The sequence below is a fragment of the Corella eumyota genome, chromosome 1, assembly GCF_963082875.1.
Source record: "Corella eumyota chromosome 1, kaCorEumy4.1, whole genome shotgun sequence".
NCBI classification, from domain to species: domain Eukaryota; kingdom Metazoa; phylum Chordata; class Ascidiacea; order Phlebobranchia; family Corellidae; genus Corella; species Corella eumyota.
The window spans coordinates 3899989-3913229 of NC_137490.1; the positions used below are offsets into that span (position 1 = coordinate 3899989).

The following is a 13241-nucleotide window of genomic DNA, read 5'->3' on the forward strand; positions in this document are numbered from 1 at the left end:
ATACACAAATCTTTGTAACTTACAAAAAAAAGTTTTGTTTACATAAGGGTTTAAATTGAAATCATTAAAATTTTTTGTGGTGGATACGCTTTTAGAATTTTTTGTGGTGGATAAATTAGAATTTTTTGTGGTGGATAAAAAAACATATCCTCGTGCGATAAAAAAAACTTTTGTCAGATGAAATATAATGTCATCGCAAAAAAAAGCTACGATAGTAAACATGTTCTTCGTTGTAGGGAGAATAGTAAAATAGCCAAAATCACTATTATGTCTGTCGTTTACTGATGTGTGACAGATTGTTACCGATAGACTCATCAAGTAAACAGGTGTGTCCAAGGCGTTATATACCCAAAAATTGCTCTCAATACCGCCACCATTTGGTTACATTTTTCATGGTGTTGTTAATTATTTTGGCAACTCAGTAAGTTAGAAAAAAAATTAACAAATTGACACAAGTTGATTTAACTACTAAAACCATAAACAAGGTCCATTTTAAATATAAATATTTAAATATTAAGCCATGCAAAATAGGTTTTAAATTACATTGCTTTAAGTACTGGATATAGCTGAGCTTTTGAGATTTTTTCACATGTTTTTTTTTCACAGGCATCATTATTACAAACCAAAAAAAAAATTAGTAATAATTTTTAACCCATTATGCAAAACGTAATTTGATGGATAAAATATTGCTTTAAGTTAATATTATTATTATACTTAACTTTTGTTTGTAGGCCAAAAACCTTTTTTTAACAAGCAATGCCTAGAGTAAAAATCTATATCAAAAATTAAAAATTACTTAAACGCAATATTATATAAACATGATTAGTGTTTTCTATAGAAAGGCTGTAACCTTTAAAATTAAACGGTTTTTGAATTAAAATACCCTTTAGGAATTGGCCAAAATTAATTTGTACTGTCTTTCTTTCAAAAGGAAACCAATTTTTTTTTTTAAATATTGTAAAATTTTTTTTTAGTTTATTTTGAATTATCGAAATTTACTCAAAAAATTTTTTTTGTATAACTAACGCATTTAATATAAATTTAATTTGATAAAGTAGAATACACAGATACTTTTTATAAACACAAGACTAAATGGCAAAAATCTATAAGTTGTTTTAAAAATGTAATGTAACGAAAAATAGTTTTAACCTAACATTTTGTAAAAATTTTGACATACGTCACCACGCATTGTCCACCAACACCAACAACCATGTGAAACATTAATTTCTGTAGTATAAAGTTGCACAACGGGAACGTTTCGATGTACAGTATTATATGACATACAAAAGATTGTATATCTAAGTGTATTTAAAGTTAATCTTGTTATGAAACAAAATCCTATGTTTGTGTTTTGTTTGTGTTTATAACAACGCTGGTATTATAATACTTTGGCCAGCAAAAAACAAGCTCATTTGTATTAGGAGGTTGTTCACGACTATAAGTGCTAATAAGTAATTACAATAATACGCCCAAATAATGTCAGTAATTAGCTTAGTTTTATTGGTGATATTCAGTGCGGGAAAAGCTAGTAAAATCATATGCAACGAAAAAATTAATTTTAAAGGTATGTAAATCAACATAAACTTATGATACAGACAAATTTAGCATACAACTATTCTTTTTATTAACCTGCTAATCTGACTGCAGAAAACATCGACATTTTGCCTCAAATTACCGGAACCGAATTTTCTTGTGACGACGCATTTAACTTTTTTTAGTTAAATCATAATTAATTACTTCACTAAAATAAAAATTTATTTCAGACCAATAACCTACAAGATGTTAAATTATCAAATGGAGTACCAATTAACTCCACAATAATTTCTTTTCCTGGAGTTAGAATAGTTGAAGGCCCCACTGTTGCTTCAGATATTTCTTATGACAATGTCATTAGACCACAAGAGAGTACCTTGATCAGCTATCGAACCTTTACCCATCCGGATCTAAGAGTTGGGGGAACCTTTCTATATCGGGCAGCAATGCCCGGGTTTTCCGCATTTCAGGTCTGTAGAAAATACAAAACACTCTTTTCAGATATTTAAATTGTTTTTTGTATAAAATGTGACCTACCTAAAATACAAAAAAGCCTTGACAAAAACCTAACTTTTTGTGATAGGTTGATTCTGGGATGGCAGGTATGTTTATTCTGGAAGATAATCCGAACACATTTCTGTCAAACATCTCAGATATTCAACTTTTATTTCAATCAACGATGCAATATTCGCGAAAATATTTTAACTTCGTGAAATTGCAGAAAGGCGTTGGTGATAACACGTTTAGGTAAGTAAGTAGGTTAATTACTATATATTTTAAAAATAACAAAAATCTTAAATGTACTGTTAATAAACTAAAGTTTAGGAATTGCATCATCACACTTAACAAAATACTTTTTATAGTAAAATCCTTTAACTATAAAATCAACATAATTTAAAAAAAATCAGAATAATTTAGGTATAAATCTGATGTAAAATAAAAAGGTTATTACAACTAAAAGTGTAATCTGGAAGTTCTTGAATTTAATTGTATTTCAAGTAGCCTACGTCAACGAAGTGTCGAAACAATATGTCATCAATTTACTATGTGTCAAGTGATACTAATTCCTTTGTTTGCAGCCTTCCAGAAAGCCTGGTGTCATGTGTACAAAATTCTACTCATGAAGTAAATTTTTACACAGTCAATGGGAAAATCCAACCAATTGTATATTTCGAAACTGGGCATCTAAGGAGGGCAAGGTAAGTATTTTTAAATAATTTTAAAAAAGGTAATTCAAATAAAACTTTTTTGTATATATTGCCATTTTTTAATATCTATTTTAGGTTGAAAATCACATTTTGCTTACAGAACCTACAGTATATACACTACACCTTTCTGCCTAAATATTTTTTAATCATTTTTTTTATTCTAGATTAGCTAACGCAGGCTCTACAGACACATTATTTCTAAGTTTAATAGGGGATGGTTGTTTAGTTAAAGAAATTGCCATCGACGGTTACTACTTCACCTCACCAAAACAACAAGTTTTTAACCAAACTCGTATACTGCCAAGCTCGACCGCTGATTGGATAATAATTTGTCAGCAAGCAGGATTATACGAAGTAAGCAAATAAAAAAAAATAATTATTTTTTTACTTACATTTATTGGTTTAAGCTAAAAAGCACCTTTACAATGCATAATAACAAAATTAACCGTTTTTATACAATATTAAACCCAAAACTACAAACACAGGTAGCCTCAATACCAATTTCCAACAAAGATTTGGATAAAATTAATATCTACTACGGAACGTTATTGTATTTTAACGTTTCTGGTCCGACGGTGAACGAAATTCTTCCCGAGTTTAATATAACCAGGGATTACCGGAATTTGAGTGACGTCAGTGATGGGGAGATTAAAAGATACGAAATCGAGATTTTACCTTCGGGTTTAATCAACAGAAGAAAACTAAACACATTTTTCACGTAAGAATAACTTCATTAAAAAAACCTAAAATACACCGAAAACATAATTAATTTTTCCACATAACTTTGGAATAGTAATATTTCTCATTTTTATTAAAAAAAAAAGAAAACAAATAGCCTGGTTCAAAATTTTCGGACTAGTTCAGAGCAAATAGCGTATCCTTAGTTTGGCTTGAACTTCAAGTTTTTTGACCAGACACTCAAATTTATGATCACACATTTTTAACATATTTTAATAATATTTCTAGATCAAGATATTCTGCAACTCCATACAATGTGAACGAATGGATTTTGTTAAATCCAAGCTCGAATAGTTGGAGCAATTTGTTTATGACAAGTTTTCCATTCCAAGTCAGTTTTTAAACTTTATTAACTTAATCTCCGGTAATAAAATAAAACATAGGCTAAACATTGTTTATCTTTACCTATATATAGATCCAAAGTTACAACGAGTATACTGGACCGATTGCTTACACTTATAATGGTGGAGGTTCTGAGTTATTTGATGCAAGTGGAAACTCGTGCCAAATTCAATATATCGGTTTTAATGGTAATTGGAACACTTTAAACATACAGTATATTTATTGTAGCAATTAATAGACATTTTGTTTACAGTAACTAAAACGAATTGCATTACATTGGACGAAAATGAAACTAGTTCGCATCTTACTGAATTTCAGCAAGTTGGTCAATACGGAACAAGTATTACTCTGCCTCCATTATCAAATATAACGGTAAACTTGGCATTAAAATAAATAAATAGTATTAAGCAAGGTCTAATGACTTTGCCTAAAAAAAATAAAAAATGTTAATACTTGTTTTTATTAAGATAGCAAAATAAGACGTTTAAAAGCATTGTTTACCCTTTAGGTTCGTTTTATAGCGTTACATAACGAAACCTTGGCTGAAATTGGAAGTTCAACTTTGTACAAGTTAGATCAAGGAGCAAACTTGTATTACATTGTGTCTTATAACACAGGTAAAATATTGTTTTTAATTAATTAAAAAAAACTCTAAAACATTGTTTGTTTCTTTTATCGTTTAGTAAATTTAGTTCAAATAAAAGGTCAACTTTATAACCGCTGTACATAATTATAGCGTAACACGAAATATTGTGCACCACATCTTTTATTTTTGCGTGATTTTTTAATAACATTTTTATTTTTACTTTAATTTATTAAATAACGTAAAATGTAACCACGTAAATAAATATATTAGAGTACCGTCAGTATTTAGTACCATTTTTTAAACGTGAATTTTAACTTAAAAAGCATATTATAATATTGCACACCATAACCTATAATTTACACCCCAAATTTTTAAAATATTAAAATTTTAATTTGCTCTAATGAGCTTTTATACAAATTCATAAAAAAACAGTTTTTAAGCAAAAGTTACCATATAACAAGTTTTACAAACTTTTTAGAAATCACAATTGACCAATGCCCAGCACCGAGCGAATGCAACGAAGCATCTCGATCTAGTTTGTTCGGTTGTAATTTGTCCAACTCGACAGAGGGAATTTTCAACACACAACATCGACTTGAAATATGTGAGACTACGACAACTACTTCACAATTAGAAACTACAACTTTATCTCCTACAACCACAACCTTAACAACAACAACAACAACAGTAATTTCTACAACAACTACAGAAACTTCTATCGCTATTATAGCAAGTTTCTCTACAGCGACTATAAACTTACGAACATTAGTATTACCCTTTTTAATGTGCTTGTTAAATTTTCATGTATTGCTCTAGACTTGTAAAATTAAGCTTAAAATTTAAGGAATTAACATTTGAAACAAACATAAAAAATTATGGGTACAAGGGTACGTCATAGAGAAACATATGGCGTCACAATAAATGGGTGAAAATTAATGGTAAGATCGAAAATAAACCCTACAAAAAACCTTTAAATAACACTATGATTTAATATAATGCATAGTATATAAAGCTGCCTTTATTCAAATAAATGTTTACTTTACAGTTCCGCAAGTTACTTATAATCTTCACTAATAATTTCCATTGTTATATTTTAAAGCACCATATTTTTGGAGAACGGTAAAGTAAACATATTTCAATCCTTTCTTTCCTATATTTATTTGTTTAAATAACACAAACAACTTACTTATTTTTTTACTTTGCGTCAAGTAGTGCAATTTTTATCGTTTATTTATATTTTCGTATTAATATGGTGTTGTGTTTAAATGAACGCAGTTTTTAATATAATTTACTTAGATTGCTTTTTATAGAAGTTCTTTATCACTTGCATAACCAAACCCAACTAACATTAATAAAAACTTTAAAAAAAATATATATATCTGGTATCTCGAAAGTGTATATAGTCGGTATTCCTATGGGCATAACATCTCTTTTTAGGCAGTTAACTAATTTTTTTTTAATTTTTGACATATTAATGATGTGCTAATTAAAATGATCTTTAAAGGTATATATATTATGTGAATTTTAAAAACTTGCTTAGACTTCAAGTAAAGTAATTAATAAACATTTGACCCCTACCAATACTTTAAATATATGAACTGTGCTAATGTTTAACAACTTAAAATACATACTTAAATAACTCACTTTAACGACTAACTTATATATACACACAACTAGACTAATACAGGTTTTTATTTGGTACAACATTTTATACTATTGGAAAAAAAACAGCTTACTTATTAAATAAAAATGTCTAAGGTTATCTTAAATGGTTTGTTACATAATTAGCTGCCTAATGCACACGATATACTTATAATATTACATTGTTATACAAAGCAGACGCTTTTTACTAAATATACAAGATTCAGGTTCAAAAATAGAAAACAAATTATACAAAACTATTAATTGCACAAACTTTAAATATAATAGATATCTAACGTTACATTCTAAAAAAGAAAAAACAAACCTAACAAAAATATCATCTAGTAAAAACTGCAATAAATGAAGCTCTATAACCAACTAGCTCTATTTAGTCTTCAAAAAACGAATTCTATAAATAACTTGCTATTTCACAGACAAACCAAGCTATAACTAACCACCTCTACTTTAGTCTATAACAAACTAACCAAGCTCTACACACTACAAACGCAAAAACATCTACCTAAAAACTTGGCGAGCGACCTTAAGGCTACGGCGGACTAAAGCGCTAAAACTGTGACAAAATTTAGGAGAAAACAGTTGCTGCCATAGCGTAGGTGATCCGATATCCAAAATTAAGCGAACACTCGATCTAAGCTATCGGCCTAAAGGCACTACAAGCTGATCAGACGCGCTTATAAAACCAATGAATATCCACGTACGGAGAAGCGGTTGGCCTCCCAATGTTGCTGGGAGGCCTCCCATTTAAACTTACTCCAACTGTAAGTTAAACATCTAAATCTTAAGCCTAGGTTAAGCCTAAAATAAAACTATTTGTGGTCCTTCGTAAAAGCCTAAGTTAGGGCTTTGGTAACGGGTTCTCTTAAAAGCGAAAAGTTAGAGTGTGGCGGATTGAAATAAACAAATCGCAAATTGTTACAAATATACTTGAGTACCCGGATGTAACTATTATTTTGATTTGAAATTATTCAAGCGCATTAGTAATTGATATTTATGTTTTGAAAATAAAAAAGATAAAGAAATAAAATATGGATTACGACTTTTATTTTTTAAGAAAATCACAAAATTCTAATATAATAAAACAATTCTATAACTGTAAATCACACATAAATTACACACACATATTTAATTTCTGTTTCCGTTTAACAAACTATTAAAAAAACTTGAAAAGCCTAAGTAATTTATACATATGTGTTTAACAACACTTCAGTAAACCCTTTGGAGGTTGTACAAACTAAATCACATAAACCATCCCCGTTAATGTCATGGGCTTCTAATTTGCCTGCACCAACTTGGCAGAATTCTGAATATTTTCCTGACCAATCGACTTCTTTGGAGAATTCAGAGTTGAATGAAAAACTAACACGAATTTGCCTAAAAGAAAAATAACTTTGTTACTAAGTGTTGCCAATAAGTAATTAGATTTATTAAAAACTAAAGAACATTACAGCACAAGTTTATATATAGCTGTTATAGTTACCAAAAAAATGCAGTTAAGCTAGATCTTTTTGTTTATAATTAGTTCTTTAGTTTAATTTCATATCTCAGTTTGTCCACAAATTTAAAATTTACCCATCTGCATGCGCTTGGCACAGTAAATCGTCATTTCCGTCCCCGTTAAAGTCGCCGCTTAATATGGTTGTCTGCTCACCAAAGTCTTTACACAACGAAGTGTATCCAGACCACGTGATTTCCGGGAAAGTCCCTGACTCATCGGCCAATGCCAGTCGTCTTTAACATACAATATTTTTACTTAGTGTTAAAAGTAAACCAATACAAAATACTTTAATTAAAGCCTTTTATGGATATGTTATTTTGTAATAATTTTACTTACATCCAGTCACTACTGTAGAAACAGACAACGTCAGTTTTTCCATCACCGTTAAAATCTCCGAATAAATATTTTCCATAAGAACACGACCATGAAGTTGTAGTCCACTTATTGTTAACGAACAGAGAATCTACGGCAAAGACGTTGAAAGATTGTAAACAAAAATTAACGATAAATTAACACTTAAGCTTTAAAATGTTAAATTCCAAGAGTATATAAAAGTGTGTTATCATACGAATACATTGAATTTTTTATTTTTAGCTTTAATTTTAATCCTTAACAAAATTAATTTACCTTTGACACATGTTTTTAGGTTACATCGCTTTCCTGACCAAGAAGATCCGGAAGAGCAACCTCCCAATCCTGCAGATCCTCCAACACAATTTCGATATCTAAAAAGGTATTAAGAAATGTACTTTAATTTATAATTAAAATCTATTTAAATCAATTTTAAAAATAAACAGAAAAATTTTTGTGAGTTTATCACATTAAGATGAGGTTAAAGGTTTTTATCATACAAATATAAAGTAATTTGTCAAAGAGATATAAAGTAATTATAAAGTAATTTGTGTAAAAAAGTAATTTGTCAGAGAAATTTTCAAAATAAAATCATTTTTAAAATATTTTACCTCCACTGATACCCATCCCCACAGGATTTTGAACAAGATCCCCAATTACCCCAGTTAGACCAATAACCAATCACTGACGAAGTTGTTGTGGTTGTTGGTGCTGTCGTTGTTACACATTCCTGAGTTTCACATTTCTGGGTCTCGGTTGATACTCCGTAGCACCCACTGGCGGCGGTGCCCTCTGATGTTTGGCAAGTTCGTTTTCGGGTTTGAGACCCACCTGAGCAGGTTACTGAACAAGAGGACCACGAGGTCCATTCTGACCAAGTTGGAGCTAAAAATCATTTAATTTTTAGAATATTTCTTATAGTTTTAGACTAACTTAGACAAATGCAAATAATCCCCGACCCAATCAGTTTAATTAGCTTAAAATTTATGCTGAAATCTTTTAATACTTCACAAACCACATAAAGAAGTCACCAAAATAATTGCATTAAAAGCCATGTAAAAATCTTATTATTGAACACTAAAACATTATCTTGCTAATTATTAAACATTACCGACAACTGGTGCCACTGTTGATGTAGTAGTAGTAGTTGTTGTAATAGGAGTTATATCGCACTGATACATCGCATTAATTTGATTTACATCTTCTGTAGAAAAACCCGCACGTTGTGATACTACTGGTTTTTCGGTGAATTTTTCAATAATGGTAGGTTGCTGATTTTTCGAGAATACATAACCCCCGTAGTGCATAATAGAAGTAAGGTCGTACGGAGATTCGAATGAATAGATAGCTGTCCGTTTGTTGAAGTTGTGAGCCCGTCCTATACAAGTAAAATAAAATAAAACTTAATTTACAAGTATAAAGGCGTAACAGTATATTCCTAATTTACTATAGCTTGTCAATTTTTAATCTTTAACAAGTGCTAAGAATGTGATTTTTCCAAAGAAATAAATAATTTTGTTATCTTGTAATTTTAAATACAAACCTTCAATGACGTTGTCGTATTGTACAGTCACGTGTTCATCTCTATCTGGTCTTGATTGTTCATGCCAGAACCCAAGAGCATGCATAAGTTCATGTTGTATAACTCCCTTCCATTCACAGCCATATCCGATTGAAATATCTTGTCTACCTCCCCGTCTACCAACATAAGACCTGTAATGCACATTTTAATATCGAATAAGCTTGATATATGCTTTTCTACAGTACATGAAGTTGTGGGTTTGATCCCCACCGCACTCGTGCTGCAGCGTAAAGCGTATGAACTCGTGCTGAGCCAACATTAATTCAGCTTCATAATTACCGGGAAATTATATTCTATAATATACAAAACTGCCAAAGGCAACTCGAGACTGGGTCCAGGTAATTGATGTTACTATATGTTTAGGCTATGATGTCAACCTTTTCACACCGAGGATAAAGATTAATATAAAAAAGCCAGTTACATTTAAAGACATAATTTTTTTGTAAAATAATGGTTAATCGCGACTTAATAAACTTACCAACAACCTCCTTTAGCTACAAAGGCCAAGTAATCATTAGAATTAGCTTCCCCATTTTCAACAAAATCGATACAAGTAAGATTTGAGTAATCATTAATTGCTAACTCAATAGCAGTTCGTGCTTTGGTGCCTAAAAAGAAAAAAGTTTTCCAAGTAAAAGATATTTGAAAAATATTCATTCATCCTTTTTGATTTAAGTTAAGTTAAAAAATTACGTGACTAACCTATAGTGGAATCTATGACGTATGGAACTTTAATTCTTCCATCTTCCTTTATTCCATCCCATCTTAGTAGTCCGACAGATGCTGCGAACTCCACATCAGTGGGAGTAAAACCATAATTCTAAAAAAAAAAATCAAAATCAATATATGTGTTTGTTAAAACAGTTTATAAATATGTTATATATTTACTTCTGTTGGTATAAATATGTCTGTTGTAAATTTTATAGACTAGTATTGAAATATTAACCGTGCTTTTTTAATATAATAAAAGTTATTTTATTTTTTAAAGATTACAGTTATCTTAATAAATTTTAATAAACATTTTAATATTTTTAGCAAATTACAATTCATTATTTTTAAATTACCCTTCTGATCATATTTAAATCTTGCTCTTCAAATTTAATGTCTTCTTCCAAAAATCCGTCACTCTTACAATTACAACTAATTGGGCATCCTATTTCGTCAGATTCATATCCAGTGATTCTACAATTTTGCTCACAGGCTGAGGTGTCAAACTTGCATTTAAAGCTCACGTCCTGGATTTGATCTAAAAACAAATGTCGTTTAAATATAAAACACCAAAAACATAAATATAACAAACGATTTCATATTTTAAAATATTGAATCAAACATTGATTGCCTTTTTAGACATTTTTAATAGTAACAAAACAAAATAAAAATATTATGCAAATATATTAATACTCAATAAAAATGTTATTGGTAAAAAAATATTTAAAAATAAACCGAAGACTTACTGAAACAAATGTTGACTTCTATTGGACTAGGTGTTTCTGTTCCTTCTATTTTGTTTAAATTTGCTGCTTGATAAACTTTATCACAAATGTCTAAAAACGTTTTTTTAAAAAAATGTTAATATGTATAAAACAAGAAAAATTAACAGTTACTATATCTTTTTGACTATAACAAATATAAATCCTTATTAATTTAAACAAAGTAAAAAAATGTAAAAAATCTTGTTAAAAATCCAAAAATTGTAATTTTTTGTTATAGTAGTTTAAACTAACCGAAGCAGTTAAATATTAAAATCTAAGACAATTACAATAGCATTATAAAATACAAAATTTGCATCAAAAACAATATAACTTACCCGCGTTCACACTGCATCCAACCACCAATAAAACAAAGAAAGTAGAAACCAACATGATTTAGCTATATTAAGAGAAATTGTTGTTTTAATATATAATAAATATTAATTCAACTGTAATATTCGAGAAAAAAATTTTCGTTTTATAGAAATTTTTACCTGTAAATGACGTCATCGATTTCCTGGGTGATTTAACCAACTTTTGATTATTAGGATGTGTTTGTTTGTTGTCCGATTGATGACGTAATAACAGAATCTGAAAAGGAATTACGTAATACGTGTTATGTTAAGTTGTTGAAACACGGCAATTAAAATTCACGTAAAACGTGGACAAAAATTTAAAAAAAATGATAAAATTAACATAGCATAAAAGAAGCTACATTAACAATATCAAATGATAAAAACTGTTGCAATATTAGTTGTAACAATAAGTTTATTTTTATTAAAATGAAAATATATTCAAGATGACGTCATTAAAAATGTGATTTAATTAAGTGTCACCTTTTTAATCTGTTTTTATGATAACAAATAACAGATAATCCTTAAACCACATTGTTCATACACAAATAAGCAAATTAAAAAAAATTAAAAAAAATTAAATGTTATTTTACTAAAACCAATACCTATACAGAATAACAATTTCAAACATTTAAATTTATTTTTTTTAAGAATTAAATATCAAAATCGTTTACTTACAAATAATTTAATTTAAACCCCCCAAAAAATATTTTTAATTATTGTTAATAGGCTAACTAACGTTCTAAAACTAATTATTAAAACGAAGGACAATTATTAAAACAATAAGTTTAAAATAACAATATAATCTAATGTTTAAAAACTTAAACTGAATAAAAGGAAACAAAAAACTGAATAAAAAGAAACACAAGAAAACAAAAGATTGCATTGTTTAAAAAATCGCACCTTTAAAAAAATAAAGTAATTATGATTTTAACAATAACCTGAGTTGGTATATAACGCGATGTAAGCACTTACTTATTCATTTCTAATTTTCATCAAGACTGCTTTATTTTAATAAAAAAGTTTGTTAATATGAATCGCTTTACAGTATTAATTGGAATAAGCTCCATATTTGCTATGGCAACAGGTAGAATATTTTTTAAGTTAATATATAATTAAAAAAACGTTTAATAATACAGATTTAAAAGTATAATAACAAAGAAAAAAATATTGAAGCTAAAAAATGAAAAATGTATTGTATATTTTTTTTAAACATAAACAAAAAATGTTTAAACTAATTTAAAATTCTTATTTTTGTGAAAGGTTACCCTATACGAACTTGTGAAGATATACTTAATCCAGACACCTCGATGTACAACGATCCTCCATCTATTATAGACATAAATTGGTGCAGCGAAAGTATGTAGCAACTAATTTAAAATAATTTAAAATCTAAAAATTTAAAAATATATATTTTTTTTTCTAACAAAAAATGTTTTAAACAGATAATACACTAGAAAGTAGAGGTGATATTGTATGTGCTTTTGACACCTCAGTTTGTGAAAATGTTTGCCCAGTTTTGGGGCGCGAGATAGACAGTAGTGGATGCCCTATTAGTTGTGATTGTAGAAATGAGGGCTTGTTCGAAGGAGATATAAAATTTAACGAAGACAGCAAACAAATCATTATTCAAGTAAGTTATACTTTGTAAAAAATCGAATAAAATTGGTTATTTACATTTATATTTTATTGAATTGTTATCTAAAAATTGGTAAGAATTCTAAAACTAAGAGTAATTGGTTGTATTAGTTAGAATAAGTAACATTTTATTTAATTGTGTTAACTGCTATAGATTAAATTTTGTTTTATAAAAATTTATGTTTATTATTTTAGAATTATAACGAAACGGCTTATAAAGCTGCTGGAACTGGTTTAAGAAAATGGAATCTAAATGTTGTTAACGGACGACCAAAAGTTCCTTA

General features: G+C 28.7%; 2 protein-coding genes across 3 annotated transcripts; one reads left to right on the forward strand and one right to left on the reverse strand.

The window, feature by feature from the left end:
- The first annotated feature begins 1426 nt into the window (after positions 1 to 1426).
- Positions 1427 to 5741, forward strand: LOC145750151 (uncharacterized). 2 transcript variants are annotated; one of them, XM_082566113.1, is made up of 11 exons: positions 1427 to 1564; positions 1764 to 2003; positions 2117 to 2280; positions 2613 to 2732; positions 2906 to 3095; positions 3227 to 3459; positions 3708 to 3810; positions 3895 to 4009; positions 4075 to 4193; positions 4330 to 4438; positions 4886 to 5741. In XM_082566113.1, the coding sequence occupies exons 2-11, from the start codon at positions 1980 to 1982 to the stop codon at positions 5221 to 5223; spliced, it is 1515 nt and encodes a 504-aa protein (XP_082422239.1). In that variant the 5' UTR covers positions 1427 to 1564; positions 1764 to 1979; the 3' UTR covers positions 5224 to 5741. The 2 variants fall into 2 exon arrangements, with proteins under 2 accessions (XP_082422239.1, XP_082422247.1); XM_082566121.1 differs by having other exon boundaries at positions 4343 to 4438; positions 4886 to 5024.
- Positions 5742 to 7247: 1506 nt separating this feature from the next.
- On the reverse strand, positions 7248 to 11359 carry LOC145764151 (uncharacterized). Its single transcript, XM_082575744.1, has 12 exons — positions 11305 to 11359; positions 10952 to 11041; positions 10562 to 10743; positions 10200 to 10317; positions 9976 to 10105; positions 9459 to 9628; positions 9027 to 9293; positions 8527 to 8800; positions 8192 to 8289; positions 7901 to 8027; positions 7639 to 7797; positions 7248 to 7440 (listed from the first exon to the last, which is right to left on the reverse strand). The coding sequence occupies exons 1-12, from the start codon at positions 11357 to 11359 to the stop codon at positions 7248 to 7250; spliced, it is 1863 nt and encodes a 620-aa protein (XP_082431870.1).
- Positions 11360 to 13241: the final 1882 nt, after the last annotated feature.